The sequence below is a fragment of the Cynoglossus semilaevis genome, chromosome 8 (assembly GCF_000523025.1).
Source record: "Cynoglossus semilaevis isolate Cse_v1.0 chromosome 8, Cse_v1.0, whole genome shotgun sequence".
In the NCBI taxonomy this organism is placed as follows: domain Eukaryota; kingdom Metazoa; phylum Chordata; class Actinopteri; order Pleuronectiformes; family Cynoglossidae; genus Cynoglossus; species Cynoglossus semilaevis.
In genome coordinates this window covers 6,253,973-6,267,289 of record NC_024314.1, presented here as the reverse complement: position 1 = coordinate 6,267,289, position 13,317 = coordinate 6,253,973, and the positions used below count along the sequence as shown (strand labels likewise).

The following is a 13,317-nucleotide window of genomic DNA, read 5'->3' as shown; positions in this document are numbered from 1 at the left end:
GTTCGTTTTACTGTGGTTTCGTGTGACAGTGGCTGAGGCCAATACACCATCATGTCCATCTTCATCAGCACCAGTAAAGGAGGAGAAGAGAACCTCAGTCTTGACACATTGAGTTTGTTTTCCATTGTAGCTAATGTTATGCTAATACGTTTGGATACAAAGGTTGGTTAATTAATGTTATTAATGTCTTGGGCTGACTGTATTCCCACCACTGTCCTCCTCTCTGTTTGACAAACTAATGACAAACTCCACGTTGGCTTGACTCACTGTCAGTCTGCCTCTTTTATTCTGACTGTATCTGTCGTTTCTCTTCTCCTTCCCATGTGATGACTCAGTTTATGCCTCCTCCTTTCACGTATCTCTTTCTCTTTTTTGATGGATGTTTGATAAGAATAGCTTTATTTACCTAGAAGGCTTCAGTTAATGAGTGTAGCACTGTTTTCCTGGAATAAACAGAGAAAATTATCATTCCTTTCTGCTGGATTATACACAATATACAGAGTTCATCAGTAATACTGCTTACATTTTAATAATGAGTAAATTATCATAATTACATCAGTAATAAAGAAGTGTCTCCTTCCAGTTATGGCTGAGGTTGCCAAATGGCCAGGGATAAAGGAGAAAATGATGATCAATTTTCAAAAGTGAGCCAGCATTAAAATGAGTCTCCGGAGTCTAACTCAAGACTTCAGTCTACTCATTTATTAATGCCAGCTCTCCAGCTGTCTCTCCACTTCGTCTTTCGCGCTTGTCGTAACGACCATAGCTGTGAGAGGTCACAATAAATCCTCACCATAGGCTGTATCACCGCCAAGCCTCAGTTTTTACAGAATGTTCTGAAGTAAGTTGTAACAGTGTTTTATGGTTTATTAGAGGAGTGAATAGGAAGTCTTAAAACATTTGAGTTTTTCTTTATTAACACCATCAGAAAGTATTGATTCAGTCAACGACCATATACTGTACATGTACTGTATGTTGGCTGAGGGGTGAAATTAAACCTGACGCTGATTATGGAATCAATTCTAAAATGTGAAAAGTAATTATTTACAATAGATCGTTGATAATAAGAGAGTGTGGGAATATGAAATCAGGATCAGGACCATAAACAGACTGCATCCTCAAACTTCTGCACACCGATGAACATAGTTCTAACAAGAATGTTGTTTACAGAAACATGTTTGTTCTCGACCGCTGCGTTACGAGGTTTGCATAAACACGTCTATGAAAAGTACGACCACTTGCAACTGTGTGTTTTTTTAATGTACTCACTTCTCTTTTCACACTATAGACATGAAACAAAGCCTCAGCAGTTGGAGTTCAACTGGGGAGTGTGAAAGTGTTTCATAGAAAGAAGTGCTTAATGAGTCTCACAGTGAGATCTGGCCTCAGTGTCCTCCGAGCCACCGACCCAACAGTTGAACTTGATCTTTCTATTCTGAAAGGGACAGTTCCACGTGTCCACTTCTGTCTTCTTTCACTCCTGCTCTGTCTCTTTCATTAAAGGGAACACGTCGACAATTTGAAGATACAGAGGTTCACAGTCAGTGACAGAAGAGGAAACAATGCCTTGAATGTTGTCCTCTGGTTTCACCCTAATCTCACCTGTGTCTCTTCTCTCCGCAGCGTCGCAGTGGGTGTAGGTTTCTATGGCAACAGTGAGACCAACGACGGTGTGTACCAGTTGACCTATTCGCTGTACAATGCCAATCACACACTTGGTGGTGTTGACAGTCTGGTAAGTCAAATACATGCAGCCTCACGTGTAGGGCAGCGGTCCCCATACTCATACTGAGTTTTTGTGAGTTTCCCTCTGAGATTTTTTGTAACCTGCCACAGGGCGACCCAGTGTTTGGAAACCGCTGCATTAATGTAACTCAATGAATTCCTCCCACTCACACAAACGTGCCCTCACACACACACTGCAGGTCTTTAGATTAGTATGGATGCTGTTGGTCTTTATAAAACAGAAGCACAACACAAAGTCATGCTGTCTCTCATTCATATTTCACAATCCAAACTGATTACAGAAGAGAAAATGCAGCCAGATTTTTTAAAATATTTTTGGCTGTGGAAACACACACCTGAGGTAGAAAGCCCAGAGGCATGTTTTCTTAGCCTAAAAACATCTATTTCCCCCCCCCCATACATTCTTTCTCTCTCTTTCTCTCTCTCTCTCTCTCTCGCTCTCCCTCCCAGAGCTCCACCTCTCAGCCTCAGTGGCTTCAGCAGATATGAACAATGCGTTTGGGGCTCACCCCGCCCCCCCCCCTCCCCCCCTCCCCCCCCCCCCCCCCTCCCCCCCCCCGCCACTCCATCGCTCTCTCTCTCTCTCTCGCTCTCCCTCCCAGAGCTCCACCTCTCAGCCTCAGTGGCTTCAGCAGATATGAACAATGCGTTTTTTCCTGTGCTCTTTTCTAGTTCACTACAACATGTCTATTTTTATCCACCTCACTTTCAAGCATGCTCAACACATAAAGGGCTCAAATCACTGTTGCACGTCACACTAATGGCGGGGTCTTTGCCCAGTGTTAATCTCAGTTAAATGAGCTCAACTTCCACTGTAATGTTTTGGTCTGGATCACGCAGAACTGTCAAATTTAGTTGGTAAGTCTTTGAAAGCAGCAGTGTCGTATTTATAGACCGTAAGTGGGACGCTGTTATCAGAACTGCAAGGTGAAATCTGCTTTCTGGAGTAATTAATATCTTCTGCTCCATTTATTGTAGGCGTGATACAGAATCTGATTGTTCGTGAGAAAATGTGAAGACTTTTTTACTTTGTGACACATTTTGAGTAAAGATTAAGTAGCAGAGGATGGTTTCGATCCATCGACCTCTGGGTTATGGGCCCAGCGCGCTTCCGCTGCGCCACTCTGCTGCGCCGCGCTGCGGCGCTTGGGCCCCAAACATTTCCGGCAATGAGTGAGAACACAGAGAATGCTCCATTTCAACACCACAAAGCTTGGAGCAACTTGGAGTTTGTCTTTTTCCTGGAAAAACCTCTCTGACCTTATGAATCCACTGAGAAGTGTTTTTCAATAGAATTCTACTCACTAGAGTGACTTCATCCTTCAAGCCTGAAGACTGAACAGTTATGTCTAATTTTCAGTTTTTCAAACTGTACTTGTCGCCAAGTAGTTTATATTGTGCAAACTGAATGTGACAGATGACAACCTTGTATGAAAACTAGTCAATAAGAACTTACAAAAACTGTTCAGAAACTTCAAAAGTTGTTTATCTGAAGACCCTGGGGGGGTTAATTTTTACAAAATACCGTAGTACTTCGTTACATTAAATCCAAACATCACATAAGACATTGACCAAATGACTGTTGGTGTGTTTGGCTTGTAGTTGTAGACCTGACACAGTGGCCCAACGATGTACAACCAGAGATTTAACTGATGTAACTCAGTGTTGTCTTAACGTCGTATATTTAGGGAAGTATTATTCATGACCAATACATTATTCATGTATTTCACTCTTCATTTCTGTTTGGTGGATGTGGCAGTTGGAGAAAACATCAGTGTTGTCGTTTCAGCTGTGGTAGACCAGCAGTGATCTTTCAGTGGCATTTCTGGAGGCGGAGGGGCGGTTAAAAAGAAGGGATTAAGTCTCCATCTGTGATGATGTGTGTTAATGTGGTGGTATGTGAGACTCTCTGTAAAATGACTCATTACAGTTTCCCTAACAAACACTCTCCAGCAGGACTAAGTGTGCACTTAATTCAGCGCTCGCTGAACTTTTATGATGGCGGCAGAACTAACTGTGATTCCAACGGAGCTTTCTGGTAAAGTGTCACTTTATGAAAAGATTTATTGAGGATAGTGGAGGAACTCTTGGCTGCTAATGGTTGTAGGTGCTATAGGCAGCCACTGCACAATGACTTTTACATTCCATACATTTTACATTCCATACAAGTATAGACATATTCTGTCATTCCTAATATGTACATATTCATATTTGCTGGTTGTGTCCTATTAATCCTGAGCAGCACTTATTCCCATTCACGGGAAGGAAATCATTATCACGGAGCTTGTTGGTGTGCTGCTCTGAGATGTGTGAAAGACATAAAGGCATAATTGGACATGGTGGCCTTTATCTCTCAGCGTCTTATGTGTGCATTTGCTAGCCTGTATGTGTGTGTGTGTGTGTGTGTGTTTGAGTGTGTGAATGCACGGGTGAGTTCATTGCAAGCAGCTATAGACTGTTAAGGAGTCTAGTTCTGGAGTGAGACAAAGAGTCCTGTGTGTGACACACGGTTCCCATTCTGCCCCCACCTAATCAACCATGAGCCCAGGAAACAAAGCGCTTTGATGCAAAGAGACAAAGAGCAATGCGAGTCGCTCTGATTGGCAGAGACGGTATTGAAATTGGCATTGAAACCATTGACGGTGTAGGCCCCAATGGCCTTTGGCCCACACAAATGCCTTTTAGCCTAGCATCAAGAGAGTTCGAAGAGGGTTAGCTTCAATGTGTGAGGGAGGAGAAGGAGGAAGAAAACCTCATTATGTGTGGACTTTTTGTTTCTCCCCAAGAAGAATTCCAACATATAGCTCTGTTGTTAGTAAGTTAGCTGTAGCGTATTGGCGTTGTGATCAAAAACACAGTGAAACACAGTGCAGTTCCTGTGGCCTAGGAGTTAGAAATAGCCTTTATTGAACCTTTGCTTGTGCTCAAGTTAATATGGCAAGTGCAATGCAACATTGACCACTTCATGACAAGACCCCCATGATTGTTTGTATGTCTGTAAATACTCAAAAACATTCAAAGAAGCATTTGCTTTCCAATGCTCTCCATCCGTGTAGCTCATCGTCACTTGTACTTTTCTTTGCTGATGGTATTGGAACTGATGTACAATAACAACAGGCTATTATGATCATGATAATTGTTTTATGGAACTAGACTTCATCATGGCATTAGTTCAGCAGTAAAGTTCACATTGTCACATCACATTACATTGAGAAAAAGAAACATTTGTCTGTACACAAAAACCATAAAGGGCCATGTTAGAAACAAAAGCGCATGGAGAATCTGAAAACCGAGGCAGCCCATGTTTTATTTGAAGTGCAATAAGGCCGATGCAACACTTGCAGTGATTAGCCTCAATAATAGCTGGTTTATTGTTGAAGAATGACCGTAGTGAGAGGATTTGGCAGCCAGTGGACATGGACCTGATAGACTGGGTCCATGTTTGTTACATTGTATGAACACTGGGAAGCATCCAAATGCTTATTTGGATGTTGGCCCGACTACGCAATTACCAACAAGCATATTTTTACTCAATTCTTTCAGTAAGCCTTTTGTAATTATACACAATAATTTGTCTTTATTGGCCCTTTAATGTTGATTGGTGAGCCTCAGGGGCTACGCTATTGATGCCTTCCTTAATATGGCTCTGAATAGTTGAGAGCATGAAGGAGAAATATCTTTTTTTGTTAAATGTACTTTAAAGGTAATAGTATCGGTCTAATAGCAGTGTTTTTATTAGTTTGAATTGCTTTAATACAAGCAATGGTGTAATTGTGATTTTCTTATTGCTATCTCTTATTGTCTTTTATTTGCCTTTGACTTAGTTTTGCAGATCAAACAGTTTTACTTGACTTTACTGAAAATGAATTAGACATTAAGGCAGTGTTTAACGTATTTCTGTTTCCTTGGGACCTGTGCAAAGAAGGATTAGGATCATATCAATTGAAACTATGTCTTGTATCTTTTTTTTAATTCAACCCTTTGTTTCCATCTCATTAAGTAATCAGATGTTTGTGTGTGCGTGTTTAACCAAATGTGTGGCATTAAGTAATCAGATGTTTGTGTGTGCATGTTTAACCATATGGGTATCTGCAGCCATTGTTAATGACTGTGTGGATGAAAAGTGGGGAGGAGGGACCTCCATTTACATTCTAGGCTTCCTCTGTGTTCAAGGGCTTCTGGGATTGTGAGCACAATAATGGGATAGCAAATACAAAAGTCCCAAAAGATTTTTTTTCCCCATGGGTGTCACATTTCCAAAGAGCCTCCCAAAACCTTGGGAACTTTAGGGGGAAAAAAACACAACAACACTCTGCAATAGTTTCAAGTGCTGCTAATCTGATGTAGATGTCATCCTTTTTATTAGAGTAATGACAGTTTTAAAACCAAACTGTCTTTTCTGCCATCTATTATCATGACTTATTTCCAGGATAAAAGAAACATTCTGCCTTAATGTTTTCAGTGGTTTGCTTCAACCAACTGCTAAATTTGGATGCAAATGTACAGAAAAGGGGAAAAAAAGGACATCTGTATTTCATTTGTCCAGACGTGCCCTGGTGGGTGTAATTCAGCCGAGCTCTGTCTAATGGACACTTTTGCTGAGCCCCTGATTCTTGTAAAGCTAGATTGGCAGCCTTGTAAATTTAAGTTGAAGGGAAAATACTGAGGGTCGGCTGGAGTTAATCGGCGTAGCCAAACCACCACCTTGTGTAGAATCTAAAACTAAATAACAGGCCTTAATATAGTTGTTGAACTGCTCTCATCTGGTAGTGTATTGCAGTATTTATGCACTGCCTACTGCTTTGCTCCGTTTAAGTAACACTTAGGGCAATAACTTTTGCCAAATCCTTGAATTTTTTTTACTTTTTCTTTTTTGCTCTGCAGTAGAAACTAACAAAAAAATGTATTAGAATCTGACCTCTGTCAACTGGCGGTGAAGGTATTCAAAACTGAGCTGTACAGCTGCTTCAGACTCATCCATTTCATGCTCTAGCTCTCACATTCACTCTGTCACTCAGCCACACAGAGAATTAATTTCAGATGGAATAAAGTTATTAAATTCAAGAATTATTCTCATTTTCCCTTTGTTCAGAAGTAATGAAGTTCACTCACTACCTCAAGGATAGAGTTAGCTCAGAGACCATGTTGCTGCCAATCCTGACATTGAATTTACATTAAATGAATAAAACTTATATAACCTTTGTTAATAAAAAAAACCCCAAACAAATACTGTATGTGGAACATCCTCGAGGCACAACAGCAGACCTACAGACATGAACAACAGCTGCTCCTGTTGTAAGACTTCTGTCTGGAATTAAAAGCCTCTTTTTAAAGCTGATATCTGTTTGATTCATCTTTGAAGCTGTTTCTTTTTTTATGCCACTTATTAGCTTAAAGATAGCGATCCACTCCTCTAATGAAGGAAGTTGAATTCATACTCTCTAGCAGCCTGAGAGACAGTATTGTGGGCACAACGTAATCCCCAAAACTTCAACAAAGATTCTGTTTCCAGTTTTGATCTGGTGATACAGACTCTCCGATGATGAAAGAAAAAAACTTTGATATGGATCCTGTTCAGGCAACAGTGAGAGATTGTTTTCTAACCATCAATCATTAGTGCGGAATTTAAAAAGATATTAATAAACACTAAGGTTTTTGTTACAGTTGGTGTCAGATTTTTGGTCTTCGGCTCATGCAGAGCAAAAGAATGGGAGGCTGCATTTGAAGTGTAAAGTTTACATCCATACCTCCCAATAAAACTGAGATTCAGCTGCACATTGTGTGTATTTGGTGTGTGTATTTGAGGCCTAGAACTGTTCCCTATGCCCTGGAAATATCAGGCTAAGATAAAGACAGGGGGCGTCTGGGAGTCATATCTTTGTGATCAGTATGAATCACTTTAAACAGTGACTGAAGAAAGCCAGATTAGTGGGATTGGGCCGCCTCCCTGAGCATTTTAGATAAGATTCTCACACAGGAGGCGATGATCAGATACATGCCTCAGTTCTGCCTCTGCAATTCTAATCTTCTCTGTCTGTGAAAGAAGCTGCATTGATGAGTAAATAGATAACACACCACAGGCCTGTGTGTATGCCTGACTCCAGTGGCTGACACTGCATGGTTTTTCCCCTTGTGATGACCTGTATGCAGGCCTGCATGTAATACCAGTCAGATGTCCCTGTTGGGATAAGATGGTTGATGAAAATAACCAAATTCTCAATTTTGGAGCTGATCTAAAAACATGTTAAAAATCCTTTCCAGGCAGCATACAGCACTTGGCAGTTGTTACACATCTATAGTGGAATCAATGACAGTGAAGCCTTTTGGGAATGCATCCTCAGTTTCCTGTTCGTAGCTGACAGAAGTGTCACCTGGTATGCTCTTCTGTGCTGTAGCTTGAGGATGTTCAGCATCCTCTCCAGGAAGTGACATGCTGTGCATTCACACCTACGTTTTAACCAGGGGTTATTACTGTTGCCTGTCTGTCTACTCCACTCTAGAAGTTTGGAACCTTTTCTCTGACCTCTGGCATCAATAAGTTGGAGAGGAAAGTAGAGAGTGCCACGGAATAAATATTTAGTTTTTTGTTCAACCTTCTTTGTCAGGTTTGAAAATCTGACTTGGTTTAGTTTTTTAAATGGACTCATTTAACCCTTACTTTAATAACCTTTTACACTTTGACTGCCATTGGCACGAGTTCTACCAAATTACTTTAACTTTTTTTGGTACTTTAACTTTTAAAAAGTATAAAAAATGGAATAAGGCTACAGAAATAACTGCATACGAGGTTTTAATCAAAATGTCAAATGTGCTCTAGGTAAGGAATACCTCCCATGTCTCACTGGAGCAAATTGGCTTTTAAGTCTGAGAGCCCTAATGAATGATGTGTGAAAGCATATTTGTGAATGTAGAAGATGGATCTCAGTCAGTCGTTAGGCTTTTCTCGCTCTTCACCTCCTTTTACTCCTTTCTCTTGCTTTTCCATGGGCCTGTCTAATGGGGTCTGCGGCTTGAATGCAAAGCCACAAAATTACTTTCACACAACCTCTCAGTCCCGGACAAACACAGCAACAATATGACTTGTCTCTCCTGTGAATGTCAAGTAGCCAAAGCTGAATGAGTGCATTTATTCCCCATTTTAATTATCAAATACCAGGATTTACCAGTCCATTTAAACAATTCCTCCTTTAATAATTAATCACAGAGGGTGTTCACTCTGCTCATACTGTACGATGTGTTCTCATAGTGTTTGGCCAATCAGGCAAAAATCTGTTGTATGAAAATGAACGAGTCATTTCCTCTGAATTTGTCTGGGCTGATAGTATCTCTTGTTCCCTTGTGGAACAAATTATCTTCACGATTTCATGGCTGAAACAGTTTGATTTATCGTCTCTTTTATTAATAAGGAATTTCTCAAGGGTGACAAAAAAAAACAGGGGCTTCACTTGTGAAAGGAGAAACGTTCAACCAAATACATCAGTTTCACCTAGGGCCTCTTCAGATTTGGCTGTTTGCCAGGGTGAGAGCTCCAAATGGACTTCTTCACAGATATCAACACTCATTATTCCTGCTCGCCTACTCTCTGCTGATGATTGACAGCACAGATCAGGCTCGGGTTAAGAAAAGTTTCTGGTTTCTTTTTTTTTTTCGTAGTGTATTTTGACCAGAAATGCATGACTGACTAAAAAAGAATCGTAAATAGTTGACAGATGTAAATGTTTTTTCTTGGTTAAAGTGCATTACCATCTTACAGAGTCAATATTCCCCCATTTTCAGAAAGTTTACCAATAGGTCCAAAAGACGGGGTTTGTGTAGACTTTGTGAAACATTAGTTTGATATCATATCCTGAGCCACTCCATTACTCTGTAGCATGTGAGAGACTGCTGTAGTACTAATGTAATGTCACTCTATCAGGTAAGTGGCACCATGGGCAGCATGAGAACCGGCCTGCACCAACATCTTGCCAGACTGGACGAGATCTTTGCCACACGGGGCGACTACGTTCAGACTCTGCAGTTCATGCAGCAGATGGCAGACAATGTCATCAAACAGCTGCTGGGTCTGCCGGACTGGGCAGAGGCTAAAGTGGACCTGGCATCTGTGGCTGACCAAACGGCCAACGTGGAGTACTACAGGTGAGGAGCAGGGGAAATGTGGGCTGGTGATGAAGTTTACTGCACGCCACGTTGTAAAGGTAGTCCACTTGTATGTGAAAATAATTTAGTGTCTTCAATCCCCAATATGTACATTTTAGTACAGTTTTATATTTTTATTAAAAAAGCTTCTGATGAATGAAAAGAGATTCAAACATGAATCTTTTGTGTTAAAGTATGTGTTTCTTCGAGAAATCTCTTCTCGAAACGATGCTAAAACAAAATAACCCTGAGAAACACCATCAACGTCCTTGTCACATAATGATGAGGCTCGTTACCGTGGAGCAGAAATACACCAATGACAGTGTATTAGTCCATTCAAAGTACCAGTACTGCTGTAACTGGACGATGGTTCCTTTGTCGTCTGGCTCCTGTGTATTGATTTGTCATGTGACTCAGCTGCTGCACAATTCAACACTGTAATAGAGCAGGGTGACCAATAGCTGACAGTCAGACAACTCACTCACGTCTCAGAGTTGGTGTGTGTGTGTGTATGTGTGTGTGTTCTGTTTAGTTTATGTCACTGCTGTCTCCACAGTACTCTGCATACCTGTTCACAGTGAGAGTGGGATAATTCACTAACACACAATAAAATACAGTGTATGTCTATTAAAGGTTTATGTGGCAGTTTTTCAAAAGAGTTGCTGAAACACACCTGTAGAAAACTTTCTTTGAAAATTAAATTCAGTAAACCTTAGCTCTACTAATAATTAATTAACCTTTCAATGCTCCTACGATTTCTTATTAATTAAAGTTTGATTTTCTTAACATGTAGCCCAGTGGAAACTCTTGGTTCAGTGGCTTTATTTCTTGTTAATCAATGAAAATAGACCTTGAATATTTGAGTTTTTTTTTTTTTTTAATAGGAATGAGTATAGCAGTTATTTATTGAGATTTAGAGGTAATTTATTGGGCTAATTCCTCCTCTTTGGGGGTGGGGGAGGTGCTGTCAGGGCAATTGTTATGCTCCATTGAATTATACAGAGAGTAAAACTTCATCCATAAACCCAGGGTGCTGGTACTGTTGTCAAAAGCACTGTTAACAAATCTGTTTCAGCCGGGCTTCAGTTTTCTGCCTCTGTCCGTCTGTGTAGATGGCTCACCTACCTGCTGCTCCTCATCCTGGACCTCATCATCTGCCTGTTGGCCTGCCTCGGCCTGGCCAAGCAGTCCCGCTGGCTGCTCACCACGTGAGTTCCCTTTTTACCATGTTATACCAACGTAGTTGTTGAAGAAAACAAGATGCTTTTCATTTTTTAAGGGCTGTTCGGAAGCAATCTTTTCTCAGGTTTGTGGTTACCTACAGTTGAACTAGCAGAGTCTCGCCCACTGTTTAAAAAAAGCAACACTACTTTGAGTTCAATCACCTAAAGCTGACTAATTCTGCACTAGAAGCCACAAGCTTGTTCCTATTTCAGTCTCTTGGCTCGCTACACACACACACACACACACACACACGTTGGTATCAAGAGTGTCTACTGTCCAGTGATGTGATGATCTCTTCATGCAGTATTGGGAGACATTCAAGACCAGATTATACATGAGGGGCCACTCACATGATTTTCAGTAACCACCTAGACCAGTGGTTCTCCAGCTTTTTCTACTCTGTACCACCTGAGAAAACATGGAGCTCTCTGAGTACCACCAGATGTTCCCTGTTAGCTTCCACCACAGGAGAGATGTTTATTCATTATGATGGTTATTTATTGTTACCTTAACACTGAATCAGACATTTACATGCATGGTATGTTTCAGGTTTATTCAATGTGAAAATATGAATTTTCCCCGCATACCACTACAGAGATGTGTACCACTGGTGGTACCACAGTCTGAGAACCACTGACAATAGTGTGGACCTACATGGCAGTCAGAAACAGTTGTTCACAGTTAGAGCTGTACTAGTTCTGTGCTCATCACCTGGCAGCAATTATGCTGGTAAATGATTTCTTATAGCTTCCATACAGTACGTAAAATAAAACCCACCGTGGAGTGAACTGAACCTTTAAATGCTTTGACGTAAAGGCAATAAACAGCAATTTCTCAGCTTTATTTTATGGACTGAAATTCTTGTGTGCCCTTTGTGCAGAGGGGAGCCAAAGCAGAGAGGAAAATGATTTCCCTGGGTGACAGTTAGCATTAAAGTTGCTGTAAGCAACAAAAAAAAATCTCTATAAAAGCAAACCTTCCAAATTAGTGAGATTTGCCAGGATTGCATTGTTATTAAATCACACTATTAATGATGAAAGAAAGGGAAAGAAATATACTTGCTGGTGATGAAAGGAGGTATTGTGGAAAGTGATAAAACGTTTTACAGGAAAAACTGGAGCTGTAACTGTGAACACCTAAGGTGCCCAGTGGCTAACACTCTATTAGCTGGAGGAAATGATAGACGATAGACTGGTGCAAAAAATAATGACATGCTGTTTTAGATATTTAGTTTTAGATATGTTTACATCCTGTAACTGATGTAGTGAATGTGTTGTGTTGTGGGATAACAAGATAAGGGCTGGCTAAGATAAGGGCTGTTTTTATTGACTTTTAAAGGTACAGACTCGGCCTGAGTTACTGAAGGATATACTGTATGATGAAGTAGTTTTAAACTTTTTAGTGGTGAAATTGATAACATGTAGGTTGGGGTCTCAGGGCTCACAATAAAAGTGCAAAATGAAAAAGAAGGATTTAAAAAAGGGTGGAGGGCAAGAGGCTGGAAATGTTGGCTTGTGAGTTAAGTCTAGGAATTGGCTTAAGTATCCTGTCAGCTCCTGGTGAATTGGATTAGTCTTGGAGCTTGGGCAACGCCACAGTGAGGAACTGGTCCGTACAAAGCCTGGACCTGCAAACACACACATTATATTTAGACAAATCAACACAGTCCTGTTTTATTTCCTATTAAATATTCACCCTAATGAGAGCTGAGCCACGATAAGGCCGCGCTCTGCATTATTGACTGATTATTGATCTTCTTTCTCACTTCATTAGACGCTGCTGCTTAAATGCAGATTTTCCTCTCGTTGTCCAGTCTCTGACATTTCTGACATCATATCCTGATAGTATGACATCATTAGTGTGGAAAAATAAAACCATGTGTTTATAACCCCATGATGGGCCAGGTGCAGCCCAAACCACCCACCCACAGGGCTGTTGGTCCAGCGTAGGGAACAGAGTGGATTGGCTCCGTGTGTCTTTCTCCCAGAGTTCAGAACTCTGCAGTGGTGGAGCTGCATGTTTAGTCTGCACAGTCAGCTCTCACAGGAGTAAACATGACCCATGACCTGATGACGTGCTGTGAGCTCACCATTTTTAACCTGCAGGCCCGAGCTGTTTCCTTTTAAAAGCAAGAAACAGTGATGAAAAATATAAATCCATTCCTGTAACGGTGTTTCCTCTGAAAGGTTCTGAAATATCACTTACACATGA

At 40.9% G+C, this 13,317-nt stretch overlaps 1 protein-coding gene and 1 non-coding gene across 4 annotated transcripts in view; one reads left to right on the top strand and one right to left on the bottom strand.

Annotated features, from left to right (window-relative positions):
* Nucleotides 1–13,317, top strand: part of ttyh2 (tweety family member 2) — a 41,027-nt gene that overhangs the window by 17,853 nt on the left and 9,857 nt on the right. For all 3 annotated transcript variants that reach the window (XM_008314339.3, XM_008314338.3, XM_008314340.3), the window contains exons 3-5: nucleotides 1,624–1,735; nucleotides 9,662–9,882; nucleotides 10,995–11,090. In XM_008314339.3, coding sequence (XP_008312561.1) covers nucleotides 1,624–1,735; nucleotides 9,662–9,882; nucleotides 10,995–11,090 — 429 coding nt within the window. The remainder of the gene's footprint in view (nucleotides 1–1,623; nucleotides 1,736–9,661; nucleotides 9,883–10,994; nucleotides 11,091–13,317) is intronic.
* trnam-cau (transfer RNA methionine (anticodon CAU)) lies at nucleotides 2,804–2,875 on the bottom strand. The gene has a single exon. It is a non-coding gene; the product is annotated as a tRNA-Met (tRNA).